This window comes from Propithecus coquereli, unplaced genomic scaffold (genome assembly GCF_000956105.1).
Source record: "Propithecus coquereli isolate 6110/MARCELLA unplaced genomic scaffold, Pcoq_1.0 Scaffold59, whole genome shotgun sequence".
In the NCBI taxonomy this organism is placed as follows: Eukaryota; Metazoa; Chordata; class Mammalia; order Primates; family Indriidae; genus Propithecus; species Propithecus coquereli.
The window spans coordinates 6,840,691-6,858,382 of record NW_012151840.1 but is presented as its reverse complement, the minus strand read 5'-3'; the positions used below and the strand labels follow the sequence as shown (position 1 = coordinate 6,858,382).

The 17,692-nt window shown below is 55.3% G+C and overlaps 2 protein-coding genes across 3 annotated transcripts; both read left to right on the top strand.

Annotated features, from left to right (window-relative positions):
- Nucleotides 1-6,461: 6,461 nt before the first annotated feature.
- On the top strand, nucleotides 6,462-17,488 carry ADAMTSL4 (ADAMTS-like 4). 2 transcript variants are annotated; one of them, XM_012658921.1, is made up of 20 exons: nucleotides 6,462-6,547; nucleotides 7,037-7,156; nucleotides 8,676-8,769; nucleotides 8,989-9,094; nucleotides 9,304-9,361; nucleotides 9,658-9,965; nucleotides 10,142-10,835; nucleotides 11,082-11,184; nucleotides 11,638-11,774; nucleotides 12,120-12,324; nucleotides 12,568-12,740; nucleotides 12,883-12,994; nucleotides 13,099-13,284; nucleotides 13,454-13,583; nucleotides 14,224-14,428; nucleotides 14,732-14,908; nucleotides 15,561-15,767; nucleotides 15,890-16,069; nucleotides 16,357-16,501; nucleotides 16,651-17,488. In XM_012658921.1, exons 4-20 carry the CDS (start codon nucleotides 9,075-9,077, stop codon nucleotides 16,785-16,787), a joined length of 3,177 nt encoding a protein of 1,058 aa, XP_012514375.1. In that variant the 5' UTR covers nucleotides 6,462-6,547; nucleotides 7,037-7,156; nucleotides 8,676-8,769; nucleotides 8,989-9,074; the 3' UTR covers nucleotides 16,788-17,488. The 2 variants fall into 2 exon arrangements, with proteins under 2 accessions (XP_012514375.1, XP_012514377.1); XM_012658923.1 differs by lacking the exons at nucleotides 6,462-6,547; nucleotides 8,676-8,769 and having other exon boundaries at nucleotides 6,559-7,156.
- On the top strand, nucleotides 7,167-8,360 carry LOC105821764. The gene is given in 5 exon segments (XM_012658521.1): nucleotides 7,167-7,866; nucleotides 7,868-7,993; nucleotides 7,995-8,020; nucleotides 8,022-8,071; nucleotides 8,074-8,360. Coding segments are annotated over 5 exon segments (990 nt in total). The 5' UTR covers nucleotides 7,167-7,365.
- Nucleotides 17,489-17,692: the final 204 nt, after the last annotated feature.

Here is a 17,692-nt window from a genome sequence, read left to right as displayed (position 1 = left end):
TGGAAAAATTCTTCATTTACTTCTAGAATGAGGCGACAGGTTGGAATTTGGGCCCAGTTGTTATATGGACCTTAATATTCTCCTAGGAGCCTCTTTGAGCAGGGAAGTTGGGTTTCTGTCGCCTTCCTTACTTGAGACAAAATGCACTATTTTTTGCTTTTAATTCAGCATCTGCAGTTGTTCTGGGAATTAGTCACAGTGCTACGTGTGGTCAGTACATTAGTGCAATTCCAGACTCGAGAACAAAACAATAGGTTGCTCTGTTTTCTCAAAATGCTTTGAGTCCACAGGCCTCGCCCCGCACCCTGGACAGCACCCTTCCTGCTGTGGGCCTGCCCTCTTCCCAGAGCATCTGCCCTCAGCAGCTGCTGAGCCTCCGCCAGCCAACCGCCACCTCACACTCTGCTCCAGGTACCCCAAAGCACAGGAGCCTGCCAAGATGGGAAGACATCACAGAACTCAGTCCTGGTGGCATCTCTGCTGCTAGAATTCTTAGTGAAGAAGACAAGGTCTGCCCAGATAGCAACATCCTTTTTTCCCCAATCCCTGGCACAGAGGCTGAGTCATTATCATCAACCTGCTGTGAAAACATTAACATACTCTCTGTCACTAGCAAATCCTGAGCAGGGTCTTGCTGGACTCTGACAGCATCCTCGGCGAAGAATTCTGTGTATCAGAACAGGGAAGCTGTAAGTCCCCATCTAAGGCAGAGTCCTGATCTATGTGGCACATCAGCTAAACCATAATTTTGAACCACATCAGGAACAATAACTCCGTGCTGGGCCTAGGGTGTGTGCCTGTCGCCCCAGCTACTCGGGAGGCTGAGGTGGGCAGATTGCTTGAGACCCGCCTGGGCAATGTAGCAAGAACCCATCTCTAAAAAAATTTTTATGGGAGGCTGAGGCAGGAGGATGGCTTGAGCCCAGGAGTTTGAGGTTGCAGTGAGTTATGAAGATGCCACTGTACTCCATCCTGGGAGACAGAGCGACACCCTGTCTCAAAAAAAAAAAAAAACAACAAAACTTTAAAAAGAATAGCCGGACACTGCGGCACACACCTGCAGTCCCAGCTACTCAGGAGGCTGAGGTGGGAGGGTCGCTTAAGCCCAGGAGTTCCAGGGTGCAGTGAGCTATGATGAGGCCACTGCGCTCCAGCTTTGGCAACAGAATGAGACCTTATCTCTAAACAAAATAAAATAATAACTCTTATTTTTGCATATGATGCCACAGCTTTCACACACATCCTACCATTTTTATAATAACCTATGAAGCAGAGAAGCTGGGAACCATTGTTACTCTCATTTTATAGATGGCAAAGCTGAGGCTTGGCATGCCCAAGGTCACACAGCTCCCAAATGGCACAGCCGGGACCTGAGTTTGGGTCAGTGCTGCTTCTCCCACACCTGGTCTCTGCAGCCAGTGCTGTATCTTGCCACCTTGCAGCACACCATGTTCCACCATGGACTCGCCAGGCCTGGCAGACATGAAGGAGTATGGCTACTTTGAAATGTCCCCTAAGATCCTAAGGACAGGGCTGAGTAGCAGCTTGTGTCAGAGGGAAGGGTCCTGGTTAATTGTTCCCCATACCTGGTGATAGGTACCATTTTGTTAAATCTGTAGAACAGTTACGTCAAGACTGTAACAGATTAAGACTATCCTCTGAGAAACCTTTTCAACTCAGTAGACAACGAACATCCTCAAACATTCCAGAGGCCCAGTCCAGAAGCTCTAGCATATTTATGGCCATGCTTCCCAAGCACATGCGTAGGATGACGTGCACATGGCTTCAAACCACTTAACATAGTTGTCAAAGCACTGATGATTCTGTAAACCTAATGGCTGGCAAGATCATGTCGGATCAATCCATTCAATTCCATAAACATTTACTGATCATTTCCTGTTCTGTGAGTGTCAATCAACAGACAGACTCATGGCTCAGGGCAGTACTGACGCATGGTCTGTCACTGAGGAGCCCAGGACCTGCCAGGCACTGGCAGATTGAAATAGGGAAATCGAATCAAGAATTCTGGCTTTGGGAATTTCTGACCAAATTTAAAGTCTACAGAGCAGCAATTTTTTTTTTGTTTTCGAGACAGAGTCTCGCTCTGTTGCCCAGTCTAGAGTGCCATGGCATCAGCTTAGCTCACAGCAACCTCAAACTCCTGGGCTCAAGCGATCCTCCTGCCTCAGCCTCCACAGTAGCTGGGACTACAGGCCTGTGCCACCACACCCAGCTAATTTTTTTCTATTTTCAGTAGAGATGGGGGTCTCACTCTTGCTCAGGCTGGTCTCGAACTCCTGAGCTCAAGCAATCCTCCCACCTCCGCCTCCCAGAGTGCTAGGAGTACAGGCATGAGCCACTGTGCCTGGCCAAGAGCAGTGATTGAAGACCAACCTAAATGTCACATCCATGTCTCAGTCCTCGTCTTACCAAATGGGTCATATCCTATTTCTTCATTATTTCATCACCGGAGAGCCAGCTCAGCCATGATGGAGCAAGACAACAACCAGAACATGCTGGAATGAGGCCAGAGCTGAGCACTTACGACTTCTTGTTCATGGACTCATCCCATGAGTATTTATTAAATGTCTACTACGCGCGAGGCGCGGTGGTGGATACAAAGGTGAGTGAACACGGCGAGGTGGTCTTGCCAGGTTCCTGGTAGAGGACAACAGGCTGTTCTCATCACGGCTGTGAGGACAGGGTAACTGGGCCAAGCCACAGCTGAGTGGTCAGAAGAGCAGCTTCAGTGAGACGGAGAGTGTGAGACAGCGTGATAGGACACAGAGTCAACGGCCGGAGACCAGCCTGGCGTGCAGCGATCGGGAAAGGAGTGTCTCTTCTGGAACAAACGAGTTGAGCAAACCATGATTCTGAGAGGCAGAAAAGCAAACACCAGGCTTCCCAAAAATGGTTACTGTGACCACAAACCCAAAGACAGTTTCACATTAGTTTCTGGGCCCCACCTGTACACGCTGGTATTAGCATCAGCATTATCTTGCAAGAGGGACAATGTCTCACATGAGACATTAGTTTAAAATGTTATTTAATTCAACACAAATAAAACTTCCTTATTCTGCTGCCAGAAAAAAAAAATTAAACAGCAAAATTTCTCAAAAATTTCCCTTTGCACACATTGTATACAGACAAGAGTGCCTAAATTAGAATTAGAGATTTGGGGCAAATTACTGGATTTGTGTTTGTGTCTTTGTTTGCAAATCTGTAAATGGTGTAACAGTCCCCACCTCGCAGAGTTACAATGAGGACAGGGTGAGGTAATGTGTGCAAAGCCCTTACAACGATCCGGGCACAGAGCAAGTGTTACATACGTGTCAGCCACGGCATCGTTATTAAATCACTATGTTGAGCTCAAAGCCAGACCAGGACTCTGTCCCTCCCCTTTGTCCTTTGTCTGTCCTATCCCTAGAGATACTTTTGGGTGAACATCTACTTATTACATAATATTTTTTTAAAAATCTTCTTTTTATCCTTGAGACAGGGTCCACAAATTTAATCTGGTACTTCACAAATTTCTGAGGCACAGAAAATTGTTTTCTTTGCACAATATTTTCAGACCACCATGCCTGGGGGGTGACAGCTGTGGTAAATCTCCTGAGCGTTTTGGTCTGCAGCCATCTCTTAATGGAAAGGACTATTTCTGACCTTCAGTTCTCAACAGTTACAAATGTCAAAGGCAGACCTTTCCCTCCTCCCAGGCTCTCCTCCCACTCTCCTGTCCTCTGCCGGCCTTCCTGTCCTGCAGCTTGCCTCCTTGCAGATAAGTGAATGCTCATGGGGTGTGACTGGGCCGGCTCTGAACGGTCCCTCTCCTAAAATATCTTCTTCTGCCGACAAAGGATGACCATCCCATCATCTGCATTGTACTCTGAGGGCTGGGCAAAGGGGCTTCCCCTCCAAATTCAGCACTATAAATATGCCTCTGGATTAGGACCGTGTGTCACCCAGAGTCCTGAGATAAACCACCCCTCCTGGGAAGGGGGGCATTAACCCATTATCTTCCCAAGCTGTTTAGGAACACAGGAGTGGGATGGAGGATGTTTTAAGGAGAGGCACCAACTGGAGGCTTGCAGGTAACTCTGACCCACAAGCATGTTTTGTGGGATACTACACATTTTAAAGTTGTTTTTTTCCCAGTGACTTGTCAGTGTTTTAAAACCAGGGTATTTTATACATTCTCTTGGAAAAAAACCCCACAAAAATAGAAACTCTAGCAATATTGTCCTGCATCCCCACAAAATAACAGAGGTCTCAGGTGTCCTCAGCCAGCTTCCCTACCTGTCCCGGGACCTCTCACCGTGGGGGAAATGTTGAGAGGACAGGCCTGGGCACCTGGAACTCACTTGTCTGTTCTATAACACTCCAATTCAAATATTTCTTGTAACTCTACACATATGAAACACGGAACACAAATACAAAATATGACAAAAAAAATAGATGATACAAAGTGACATAATTAGTCCTTGTCCTAAAACAACTTAGGGATTTATTGAGGAAAAAATACGGATGTTAAACTTCAAATAAGGATACATTTCTTATATATATATTTTTTTTTTTTTTTTGAGACAGAGTCTTGTTCTGTTGCCGGGGCTAGAGTGAGTGCCATGGCGTCACCCTAGCTCACAGCAACCTCAAACTCCTGGGCTTAAGCGATCCTTCTGCCTCAGCCTCCCGAGTAGCTGGAACTACAGGCATGTGCCACCATGCCCGGCTAATTTTTTATATATATATTTTTAGTTGTCCAGATCATTTGTTTCTATTTTTTAGTAGAGACGGGGTCTCGCTCTTGCTCAGGCTGGTCTCGAACTCCTGACCTTGAGCGATCCACCCGCCTCGGCCTCCCAGAGTGCTAGGATTACAGGCGTGAGCCACCGCGCCTGGCCCATTTCTTACATTTTAAAAGCATTTTATATTTTCACATCCATCAACTTTTTAGAGATAACATCTGCCTCTGCTGAGCCCAGAATTAACCTCCCCGCGGTCCCTATTACCTACAGCGTCTGTCCCTAACTAGACGCAACTCCTTGAGGCCACAGACTGTCTTCTAATTGTATCCTCAACACCACGCGCAAAGGGTACCCAAGGAATATTAGGTGGGGGCACCAAAGACCTCCATTATTTTGTGGAGATGCAGGACAATGTTGCTAGAGCTTCTATTTTTTGTGTTTTGGTTTTTGGAAAAGTTATAAAATATTCTGGTTTTAAGGTATAAGTATTCAGGCCAGGTGTGGTGACGCATGCCTGTAATCCCAGCACTTTGGGAGGCTGAGGCAGGAGGATCGCTTGAGCCCGGGAGTTTGAGGTTGCAGTGAGCTATGATGACACCACTGCACTCTAGCCCTGGCAATAGAGAGAGACCCTGTTTCAAAAAAAAGGCAGCTTTAAAACAGTGAGTAGAACCAACAAAATGCAACTCACCAGTAAATGGAGAACAAAAACTTAAAAATAATGACCATTTATTATCTACCCATTTTACATATATTTATTTTTAACATAATAATACATGGATAATACTTGTAGTTAACAAATTTAAACAACATATCAACACATATAGAATAAAGCAAAAGCCTTTCTCATCCCTCCCGCAACCCTGCACCCCTCCCCAGATGTTACCAACACTATGGAGTTTGGGGTGCATTCTTCCAGATATAAATGGGTAAACTGACATCTCCAAGCTTATCATGTGTCAGATTTAGCCCCATTTCACAGATGAGGAAACTACAGCACGGAGAGGTTGGAGTATTCTTCGAAGACAGAGCTGGCGAGTGCTAGAGCTGAGATTCAAATCCAGATCAGTCTGACTCATAAGTCAGCGCGTTTTCCTTCTACTAAGTCCCCAGTGTAAAATTTTATAGAGGAAGAAATTGAAGCTCACAGAGGTCCCCAGCCATCAGAGCCACATGGTTCACTGCCCAACGTGGGAGAGGCAGGGGTGATTGGACTTGCAGGGGAGGCTGCGTGGAGGAGAGGGCTTTGACCGCGGATCTGGGGGCGCTCAGGACAATCTCGGTCCTCGGCTTGTCCAGGCCACCAGGGTACAGGCTCCACCTGGGACCCTGGCGCCCCTCGAGGCCGTCCCGCCTGGGCAGGCGCAGCACTCGCACCGCCCACCCAGAGCCGGTCCGGAGGCCTGGGGCGCTGAAGTCCCGGGCCCCAGCGGGCCCAGGAAGAGTGCTCGGGAGCGACAGCTGCCTCGGAACCGGGATGCGACTGTCTGGGCTTCTCTTCCTCTAGCCGTCCCGGGGGCGCCCGGCGCGCAGGGGCTGCGGAGGCCCCGCAGTCCCCGGGTGGGTGGCCCTGGCGGGCGGGGGCTATGGGGTCGGCTGTCCCCACCCCGGGGCCGCCGAGGGGCGCGTGGCGGGCGGGTGGGGCGCTGGCGGGGGCGGGGCGCGAGGGCGGAGTCGCGGCCGGAGGCGGCAGTGTCCGGAGCCCGGCTCAGGGGCCGGAGTGGCCGCCGCGCAGCGAGGCTGCCTCGAGAGAGCGCCCAGGCGCAGAAGGGTTAACCAGCCGGCGGGGGCGCGCAGAGCAGGTAGAGACTCTCCCTGGGACCCCGGGCCCCGCCGCCACCTCTGCACGCGTCCCGTTAGACCACCATCCCGCGAGCCCAAAGAGCCCTAGCTGCCTGCGCTGTGCGGTCGCGCCCCCGCCACGACCCCGGCCCGGTTCGGATTGCCTCGGAGGATCTTCCCGTCCCTGGGACAGAATTCCTGGGGAGGGGGTCTGATCCCTTGGAACTCTGGCCCCATCACCCGGGGCGGGGAGTGAGCCAAAATTCCTGCTAAGTCACATAGTAAAGTTGGAAAACATACTCAAGACCTCCCTGCACGCGCCGCGCCTCCTGCCTCCTCTAGGAGGGTGCTCTGGGGGGATGTGTACCCTCGACGCCCGCATCCTCGCTGCCGTGGCTGGGTGGTAGGGCTGCTCGGAGGGATGCAGGTGGGTGCCCTTGATCTAGCCCAAGCCTGCTGGTGGAAGAGGCTGATCGAAACGAAAGACACCTGTTGGGATGGTGCTGCAGGACCCCGGACTGGAGGGCACTATGAGGACCAAGGAATTCTGACGCAGGACAGGGACTCTCCACCGGAAACGAGAAACACACTGTTCCCCGCCCTCCCCGGCAGTGACCCATTTCCCAGAGGTGAGTCTCTCCTGGGCAGAAGGGTTAGCCCTGCAGGTCGTTCCCTTCATCCTCACTGGCCAGCGCGGGGAGGTGTGGCCAGGAGGAGCCCAGGTTTGTCCAGCCCGGGGCCAGCCTGGCCCCAGAGTGACCACTTCCGACCTCCACTTTCCTCACGCCCGCAGTGAGAGACACCAGATGAGAGGCATGAAAAGGGGTGAAAAGCACAAATGTGTGTCTCTTTCCGCAGAGGAGGGGTATGGGCCCCCTGCCCAGCTGTGCAGGGGAGGGTGGGGTGGGACTTTTCCAGAGAGGGAGCCAGGCCTGGCCTGGGCCCCAGGAGCTCACGTCACCCCCACCCCTCACTTCTCCAGGGAACTGCCAGAGCCAAACCCGGCCCAGGACAGGATTATGTGTACTGGGTAGACCCGCAGAGAGAGGCAGCGAGGAGAGACCTGGGGTGGCAGAGGGCGGCAGAGGCAGAGAGAGAGTGGAGAGGGGACCGGGCATCAGAGAAGGTACAGACAGTGACCATTACCCTCCTCCCCTCCCTTGAACCACAAGTAAGAGAGTCAGGCAGAGGGCCGAAGGTGGAACATGGGCCCTTCTCCGGAGACTCTGGCTTCCCCACCCCTGTCAGGGCAGAGCTGCTGACCTCAGTGGCCAGCCCAGCCTGGGCAAGGAGTGGCCACTAGCAGCCCCCTCCCCAACCCCAAGCAGCCAAAGTGACACTGCCCATTCTGGCTCAGCCTCTCTGATCCCTCCCTTAAGTTCCCAAGCCCTGGGGTCTCAGGGTAGGAGTGGGGCTGAATGTCGCTACCCCCAAGCACATTCCTACCCTTTGCTCTGTCATTTTCCTGCCCCTGAGCTGGCCCACCTCGGCAACTACGGCTCCTTGGATTCCTCTCCTGGGTGCCTTTCAGATCCAACAGAAACAATTCTTTTTTTCCTGGAAAGCAGAAGTAAGAGGAGGATGAGGAGTGGGGGTGGGAAGGGCTCAAAGGGAGAAGGAAGGGGCTGGAGGTGGGTGGGCAGGTGGAGAGAGTCAGGCTTTGAGGCCAGGGTAGGGTTGCAAGACACGCTCCCCCAGTGTTCAAAGCTAGACTTCAGGATGGACTGGCTGGCTCTCCGGAATGAGAGGCCTGTGTTGGGGAGCAAGGGCGGCTCCTCTCCTTCCCACATTCCCCCAGCCCTTATAGCTGCGCAGGAAACAAGCCCTCATTGAACCAGTGCCGGATGCTGGCACCCACGGGGAGAGGGGGAGGAGGGGGGTGTAAATCGCCTGTTTCTTTTCTAGAGATTAAACCATCAACCTGCTTAGTTTATCCCTTGGCCAAAAAGTGTCTGAGGCAGGCAGCGATGTGCCTGACTGTTCCTTAAGGAGCTTAGCTAAGAAAGGAGGAAAAAGCCGGGAGGCAGGTGGGCAGCAGAGACAGCTGGGGAAAGGTCTTGTTTCTGGAAAACCCAAGGGGCTTCTTGTCAGCTCCTCAGGGGGGTGTCTGGCATATTCTGACCCAAGTCTCCCTCCTCAACCTTCTAGGTACCTCTGGGAGGGCAGGAGTGGGAGCTGGATGAGACCATCCTAAGACAGAGCCTGCCTGTGTGTGCTGAGCTGGCCCAGAAGCAGCCGCTAGGTGGGACTCAGGGAGGAGCTGAGGTCAGACCCACCCTGTAGCCTCTGCAGATGGACAAAGGGAGCATTCCTTCCTGCTCCCACCCTTAGGATCACAAAGGGGCGGGCCAGTCTCCCCCACCCCTCCATCCTCTCTGAGAGGTCCACTGAGAAGTCATCCCTCCCAGCTGCAAGCTTTCTGGAGACTAGAGAGGTAACCCTCAGGCTTCTGTCCCTGCAGAATGCACCCCTCCTAGCCCAGATGGCTGAGTAGAGTTTGCGTCCAGTCCCCTCCTCCCTCGCCCTGGGGCAATCAAGGGAGGAGCGATGGAGAAGTGGGCAGGCAGGTAAGAGGGGCACCTGGGGTGGAGGGATGGCTCTGTCCTTGAAAGTGAGGGAAAGGGGACCACTGGGAGGGGCAGGGGAAGTGGTGAGCCACTTATAATTTCTGAGAAGTTGGCAGTCAGGAAGTGGGGCGCCTGCTGGGGTAGCGGGCAGTGTCGCAACACCTCCTCTGGCTCCAGGCTGACGTCACCCTCCTGCCTTTGGCTTGCAGGCCCCAGCTGTGTTTGATGCTGCTTCTGTCCCTCCCTCAGCTCTGCCTGGATCAGGAGGTGAGCGCTGGTGCCTGCCTGTGGTCCTTTCATCTCCCCAATCTCCCACCCACCTCCCTCGGCCACGCCTCCATTTCCTGAGGCCTCCTTCCACTCACACTTGGCCCATCCAGCCTCCCTGACACCTCCCCTGACTCCTTACCAAATAACAACATGAGGCCGAGTTCTAGTCCTGCCTCTACTACTGAATGTGGCCCTGGGCCAGTAATGACTCCTTGAGCCTTGGACCAGATAGATACTCTGTATGGTGCCCTCTAAAATTATGCTAATTATGTCTGACCTTCTTCTCTACATAGGTGTTGTCTGGACACACTCTTCAGACACCCGCAGAGGAGAGCCAGAGCCCTGAGGGTGTCTGGGGACCTTGGGACCAGTGGGCCTCTTGCTCCCAGCCCTGTGGGGTAGGAGTGCAGCGCAGGAGCCGGACATGTCAGCTCCCTACAGCTCAACTCCACCCGGGCCTGCCCCTGCCTCCCCGGCCCCCAAGACATCCAGAAGCCCTCCCCCTGTACAGGCCACAGCCTCGGGGAAGGGGTGGCCCACTCCGAAGTCCTGCTTCCCAAGCAGGGAGAGAGGAGACTAAGGAGATTGCAGGGGCCAGGAGGTGAGGCTTTGAGGGAAGAGGCAGGTCTTGGGCAGGGGGCGGGGCTTGCTATGAAGGAAAAGGGAGCAAAGGACATACGGCTTAGGAAGGCTTATCTTTGGTGCCCGGAAGTAGACTGGGGAGACGGGGCCAGAGACGGCCAGAGCTGTGACCCCATGTCTGCAATACCTTCTCAGGTCCCGGGTTCGAGACCCCATCAAGCCGGGGATGTTCGGTTATGGAAGAGTGCCCTTTGCATTACCACTGCATCGGAACCGCAGGCATCCCCGGAGGCCCCCCAGATCTGAGCTCTCCCAGACCTCTTCTGGAGGGGAGGAACCCCTTCCACCCCTGACTCCAAAAGCAGAGCCATCCTCTGCAAACCACAGCCCCCAGACTCAGCTCCCTCCCACAGAACCGTCTGCCCACACTCCATCGCCTCCAGCAGAACCCCTAAGCCCTGAAACTGCTCAGACAGAGCTGCCCCCCAGAACCAGGCCTGCCCTCCCACAGCCCCACCCTGGAGCCAAGGCCTCTGGCACAGGGTCCCCCTCGCCCACCCCCTCCTTAGGAGAAAGTGGCTTCTTCCACGTGTCCCCTCAGCCAAGAATGCCAAGTTCTCAGGGTTGGGCTGGCTCCCAGGGAGCAGGGAGACGCCCTGATCCTTTCCCTTCTGTCCCCTGGCGCCGAGGCCAGCAGAGCCAGGGGCGTTGGAGACCTGGGGGGAATCTTCACAGGCCTGTGGAGTCTGCCCCTCACCACCCAGAGGGCTGGCTGCCTCTGCTGAGTGCTGGCCCCCACTCCAGCTCCCTCTGGAGCCTCTTTGCTCCCAGTAGCCCTGTCCCAAGATGTTCTGGGGAGAGTGAGCAGCTGAGAGCCTGTAGCCAAGCGGTGAGTTCTTTCCTGGACCACCTACCCCAGCCCAGACTTCCAATTCTGCTTCCCCAACACTGAGTCTGGGTCCTCAGCTTGTCTGATCTGGACCCGAGGGAGAAGGGCCTTGGCATCTGACCTCCTCAGGGTAGGGGCCTCAGGGCTCTTCCGCGGACCTGACCCTCCGCCTTGCTCCCCGGATTCAGCCCTGACCTACCCCCCCATTTCCTCCCAGTGCTGACTCCTTTGTACCCCCCACTTCAGCCCTGCCCCCCTGAGCAGCCAGACCCCCGGGCCCTGCAGTGCGCAGCCTTCGACTCCCAGGAATTCATGGGCCAGCTGTACCAGTGGGAGCCCTTCACCGAAGGTGAGGTTTCTAGCCCGGCCCCTGGGCAGGCTGGCTCAGGCTTGGGGATGAAAGGGAGAGGGAGATGCTTGCTTACTCCTGGCCCTGAAGATTTCCATTAGCTGTCGGTCGGGGGTAGATATTTTAGGCCCATGACAACTTGACAGCAAGACCAGCTCTTATGAGCTCTGAACTCACATGAGCATAGGCATTAAGGATCTCTTCTCTGTCAGTTCAGAACCCCCTTGATCTTCTCAGCGACCTCGGTTGACCTGACCAGCTTTTCAGCGTGTGGAATTGTCATGTTCACTTCATACACAGTGACCTGGGCAACCTCGGGATGCCCCATAGCTAATATAAGCAAAGCTGCTGTCAGGCCCCGGGGCCTTGCTTAACCTCCCTGGGGCCCTCCCTAGGGCCACTTAACCTCCCACCTGAGGCCCCAACTAACCACCCTTTTACCCTGTCCCTTAGTTCAGGGCTCCCAGCGCTGTGAACTGAACTGCCGTCCCCGTGGCTTCCGCTTCTATGTCCGTCACACTGAAAAGGTCCAGGATGGGACCCTGTGTCAGCCCGGAGGCCCAGACATCTGTGTGGCCGGACGCTGTCTGGTGAGGGAGGACGGGTGCGCGCATGCGCACACGCACACACACGCCGTGTCTTTCATTCCTCATTACAACTAAACACCAAACAGACTGAGATCGCCATGGAAAAATTCTCGCCTGCCAAGCTGGGCCGAGCAAAGCCCAGAGGTGAACCGCAGGAAGGGTCCTAACAGGCACATTCACGCGTCCCTGAGTGTGGCTGGAGGTGGTGGGGTTGACAAAGAAACACACTGTCACTTGTAGCACGAAGAGCAAGACAGGTGGTGAGCTGCGGGTCCTGAGTGGACCAGGGTGGGGTGTGAGGTGGTGTTTGGCTTCCCTGTGGCCCCTGCCTCACCTCACTCTCTCCAGAGCCCCGGCTGTGATGGCATCCTTGGCTCTGGCAGGCGTCTGGATGGCTGTGGAGTCTGTGGGGGTGACGATTCTACCTGTCGCCTTGTTTCGGGGAACCTCACTGACCGAGGGGGCCCTCTGGGCTATCAGAAGATCCTGAGGATTCCTGCCGGGGCCTCCCAGCTCCAGATTGCCCAGCTTCGGCCCAGCTCCAACTACCTTGGTGAGCACCTGGCTGCCTCCCCTCCATTCCTGGCCTCTCCGTTCTGCCCGCCCCAGCCCCATTCAGCACAGTGAGCAACCAAACTGGGAGAAGGCCTTCTCCTTCCCCTTGTGGAGGCCGCGAGGAAGCTGAGAGGACCTGGGGTATCTTAGGGTGAGAGCTTCTATAGGTTACGGAAGTGGTGGGAGAGGAGGAAGGTATTACTAACCTTGAATTTCCTGATCTCCCATCTCCCACCTGCAGCACTTCGAGGGCCTGGGGGCCGGTCCATCATCAATGGGAACTGGGCTGTGGATCCCCCTGGGTCCTACACAGCCGGTGGGACTGTCTTCAGATATAACCGTCCTCCTCGAGAGGAGGGCAAGGGGGAGAATCTGTCAGCTGAAGGCCCCACGACCCAGCCTGTGGATGTCTATGTGAGCCTGGGGCCTGGGGCAGCTGCGCTGCTGGGGAGAGAGGACTCTTAGGGCAGAGCTGTGGGTGTCACGATGGGAAAGAGGGCTGGTGGCATGTCCCTCTTGCCACCCCCAAACATTCACTACCTTCTCTTCTCCCCAGATGATCTTTCAGGAGGAAAACCCAGGCGTTTTTTATCAGTATGTCATCTCTTCATCTCCTCCAATCCTTGGGAGCCCCACCCCAGAGCCCCCCATCCCCCAGCTTCAGCCTGGTAAGACTCTGATCCCTAGACCTGGAAGGAGGAGGGAGAGGCTGCACGGGGAGCTCTGAGGCAGTGGAGAGTAAATAATTTGCCCACTGGGCTCCCCTGCACAGAGATTCTGAGGGTGGAGCCCCCACCTGCTTCTGCGCCCCGCCCAGCCCGGACCCCAGGAACCCTCCAGCGTCAGGTGCGGATCCCCCAGATGCCTGCCCCACCCCATCCCAGGGCACCCCTGGGGTCTCCAGCTGGATACTGGAAACGAGTGGGACACTCTGAGTGCTCAGCATCCTGTGGGAAAGGTGAGACTTCACGCCTGCATTCCTGGCACCCTCGGCCCAAATCCACAACCTGACACTCATGATCCCACATCCTGGATCACGGGTCCACACCTTGACCTTGTGGTGGGACCTGTTGAAACTGGGCTGCGAGCCATCCTGACTTTCCTGGCTGCCCTCTCATCCCCTTCAGGTGTTTGGCGCCCCATTTTCCTCTGCATTTCTCGTGAGTCGGGAGAGGAGCTGGACGAAGGCAGCTGTGCCGTGGGCGCCAGGCCCCCAGCCTCCCCAGAGCCCTGCCACGGCTCCCCATGCCCCCCATAGTGAGTATAGCCCACAGGGAAGGTTAGGGTGCTAGAAACACAGCAATTACCCCTGGGGCAAACATGCTAACACTGCCCACCGGATCTTACCTGGACTCTGCACTCAACACGGCATCTTCTGGCTGCAGAGAGACAATGTTAGATTAGAAAGGGAGGCTGGGCGCGGTGGCTCACGCTTGTAATCCTAGCACTTTGGGAGGTCGGGGCAGAAGAATTGCTTGAGGCCAGGAGTGCAAGACCAGCCTGAGCAAGCATGAGAGCCTGTCTCTACAAAAAATAGAAAAATTTAGCCTGGATTGGTGGCGGTGGCATGAGCCTGTAATCCCAGCTACTCGGAAGGCTGAGGCAGAAGGATCGCTTGAGCCCAGGAGTTTGAGGTTGCGGTGAGCTATGATGATACCACTGCACTCTAGCCCGGGCAACAGAGTGAGACCCTGTCTCAAAAAAAGTAAATAAATAAAGGCTGACATTCCAGAGACAGCACGAAAACCCTAGCAGCCTGAGCTCCCGCAAGGAACCAAGACTCCAAGTGCTTTTCTGAGGGGCCCCACACCCAGTGCGTCTTCCTTCTGCATTGCCGCAGCACCCCTGTACATCTCACCTGTGTCTCTGCCTCTCCCCTGCCCTGCCCGTGCTACAGCTGGGAGGCTGGCGAGTGGACATCCTGCAGCCGCTCCTGTGGCCCTGGCACCCAGCACCGCCAGCTGCTCTGCCGGCAGGAGTTCGGGGCGGGTGGCTCCTCGGTGCCTCTGGAACGCTGTGGGCATCTCCCCCGGCCCAACATCACCCAGCCTTGTCAGCTGCGCCTCTGTGGCCATTGGGAGGTTGGCTCCCCCTGGAGCCAGGTGAGTGGGCTGCGCAAGGAGGGGGCGTGGAGGATCCTAGAATAGTGGGCACCTGTGAGCTAGAGCAGTGGTTTTGCCAACTTCTTTCTCACCAGCAGAAACTTCCTGCTAAGAGGGTCTCATGTGGAACCCTATGTAAGAGAGATAAGAGACCCAGAGCCCATGCTCAGCCTCCTCTCAGCCGGAAAGCCAAGCAGCAGCTGAGCTGGGGAGCTAGGCTGACCGTGGGTCAAAAGCCAGAGAGCGGAAGGCTGGGTGAGACGGCCCAGAAAGCCCAGCCCTCAGATTCCCCTCTCCCCTCAGTGCTCCGTGAGGTGCGGGCGCGGCCAGAGGAGCCGTCAAGTTCGCTGTGTCGGGAACAACGGTGACAAAGTGAGCGAGCAAGAGTGCGCTTTGGGCCCCCCGAAACCCCCCAGCAGAGAGGCCTGTGACATGGGGCCCTGCACCACAGCTTGGTTCCACAGCGACTGGAGCTCCAAGGTGGGCCTCACACCCCCTAGCCAAGTCCCTTGTCTCTGGTGACCACACCCAGGACACCCTCTCAGCCTTTCCAACACAGCTCAATAAACTTTTACTGAGCAAGCACCTACTATGTGCTTGACCCGGGGAACTCAGAGATAAGTGAGAAAAACATGAGGTTCCTGGACCCCTGATAAGATTCCCCATGCCTGGCCGGGCGCGGTGGCTCACGCCTGTGATCCTAGCACTCTGGGAGGCCGAAGTGGGAGGATTGCTCGTCAGGAGTTCGAGGCCAGCCTAAACAAGAGCGAGACCCCATCTCTACTAAAAAATAGAAAGAAATGATCTGGACAACTAAAAATATATATATATAGAAAAAATTAGCCGGGCATGGTGGCGCATGCCTGTAGTCCCAGCTACTCAGGAGGCCGAGGCAGGAGGATCGCTTGAGCCCAGGAGTTTGAGGTTGCTGTGAGCTAGGCTGACGCCACGGCACTCACTCTAGCCTAGGCAACAAAGCGAGACTCTGTCTCAAAAAAAAAAGAAAAAAAAAAAGATTCCCCATACATGGATGGTACCCCAGGACATTCCCTAACTCAAGGATCAGGACCCGGACGCTTCCATCCCTAAGCCCCCTCCCATTCCAGTCTCCAGCAGCCTCCCTTCTCAACAGTGCTCAGCCGAGTGTGGGACAGGAATCCAGAGACGGTCTGTGGTCTGCCTTGGGAGTGGGGAGGCCCTTGGGCCGGGCCAGGAGGAGGCAGGAGCAGGAACCAGTGAGCAGAGCTGTCCACAAGGAAGCCGCCCCCCTGACATGCGTGCCTGCAGCCTGGGGCCCTGTGAGATAACATGGTGCTGGTACACAGGGCCCTGGGGTGAGGTGAGCGGAGAGCCTGGGAGGGGGCAGGAAGGGGTGCCAGTCCAACTGGGATTCCGTGTGGGCACTTGGGAGCCATCTCTGTCCTCCCTTCCCCTCAAATACCCTCCCTTCCCCTACATCAGTGCTCCTCGGAATGCGGCTCTGGCACACAACGTAGAGACATCATCTGTGTGTCCAAACTGGGGACTGAGTTCAACGTGACTTCTCCTAGCAACTGTTCCCACCTGCCCAGGCCCCCTGCCCTGCAGCCCTGTCAGGGGCAGGCCTGCCAGGACCGATGGTTTGCTACACCCTGGAGTCCGGTGAGTGTCTGGCTCCCTTGCCCCGCTCAGCTTGGGCCTTCAGGGAAGGGGGGCTCCTCCTACCGCACCCGCTCCAAGTCTCTCTGTGCCCCAGAACAAGCCCCGCTGAGATTTAACATTGTCCCAGTTCTTGTGGACTTGGAGGACAGGTGGGCCCTCCCCATTTGGGATTTCATAATGTCCCAGTACAGTCCCCCCAACCTTTCTGGGAGGGAGGCAGTGGCCTGGGGTTAAGGAGAAGCCCGGCGCACAGCAAAGGTCTGATACGATAGCCGGGGTCTCCCCAGTGTTCTCGCTCCTGCCAGGGGGGAGTGCAGACAAGGGAGGTCCAGTGCCTGAGCACCAACCAGACCCTCAGCACCCGATGCCCTCCTCACCTGCGACCCTCCAGGAAACGACCCTGTAACAGCCAACCCTGCAGCCAGCGCCCTGGTAAAGAGCCCCCTCCCCCGACCCCCCCAACAGAGTGGAATTAGCTGAAGTATGGGAGGAGATGAGAAAGGACCGGTGGGAGTGGGCAACACAGCTCCAGACGGATGTATCTTGGTGACCGTCTTGTGCCCACTGACCTCTGTCCCCAGATGATCAATGCAAGGACAGCTCTCCACATTGCCCCCTGGTGGTACAGGCCCGGCTCTGCGTCTACCCCTACTACACAGCCACCTGTTGCCGCTCTTGCGCCCATGTCCTGGAGCGGTCTCCCCCAGAGCCCTCCTGAAATGGGTCCAGGAGACCCTCTCCATGGTTTTCTCATGCCACCATCGGTCACCCATCGACCAGCCTGCTCTGTGCCCCTTGGCTCTCCAGCCTGTCCCAGTCTCACCAGGGATGTCTTCCAGAGTGATTGAAGGTGGCAAGGTGATGGACAGTGACTGTCAAGACATGTGGTTGGGTCTGTGTGGTGCTGTGCTGGTGTGTGTGCACATGCGCCCCGGCATGTGTATCTGGGCCTGCGTGGATGTGTGTGTGTGTGTGTGTGTGTGTGCGCGCGCTCACACATGTGTATCACTTTTCAGAAAGAAATCACACAGACTGAGAAGGAATGGGGAGGGTACAATACCTGTTTCCCTGAGACTTTTCTAGGCTGAGAGGAAAGCAAGTTTGCAGTTCTTTGCTAATCTGAACTACTTAGAGCGTGGTCTCCCCATCAACTCCAATTTTTTTTTTCTTTTCTTTTTTACCATCCATTGGACTCTGCTTGATAAATCAATTCCAATTTCGTGCCCAAACTTCATTTCTCATGTTCAGGCCTCACATCTTCTAAACCACCCTTTTGTCCCTGACCCCTTCTCCCTTTACCTAGTCTCTCTATCCCTGTCTTCCTTCTTAGCTGGGGATGGGGGTCGGCCACTGCCCGTCCTGCCTTACCCCAGGAAGAGAGACTGCCTGCAGAGCAGGGACCAGCTGGGCAGAGGGTGGGAAAAAACATCAGCATAGTACCCCCTGGCCCCTGGAGCCACTCCCCACCTCCTCAAAATGGTTGCCATCCCAGAACTAATTTATTTTTTATTAAAGATGATCATGACAAATGAGAAACAGGCTTTTCATTGTCCTCATGGGAACCCAGCCACATGGGCCTCTAAGCATTGTGAGGTCAGAATGTAGGGTGGGAAGGGGAACAGC

What these genes read in the sequence shown, in the direction of transcription:
- ADAMTSL4 (XM_012658921.1), top strand. Translation starts at nt 9,075, where the DNA reads ATGGAGAAGTGGGCAGGCAG. An exon ending in ACACAGGGCCCTGGGGTGAG is followed by an intron (nt 15,768 to 15,889) that starts GTGAGCGGAGAG and finishes CCCCTACATCAG; the next exon opens with TGCTCCTCGGAATGCGGCTC. An exon ending in ACCCTGCAGCCAGCGCCCTG is followed by an intron (nt 16,502 to 16,650) that starts GTAAAGAGCCCC and finishes CTCTGTCCCCAG; the next exon opens with ATGATCAATGCAAGGACAGC.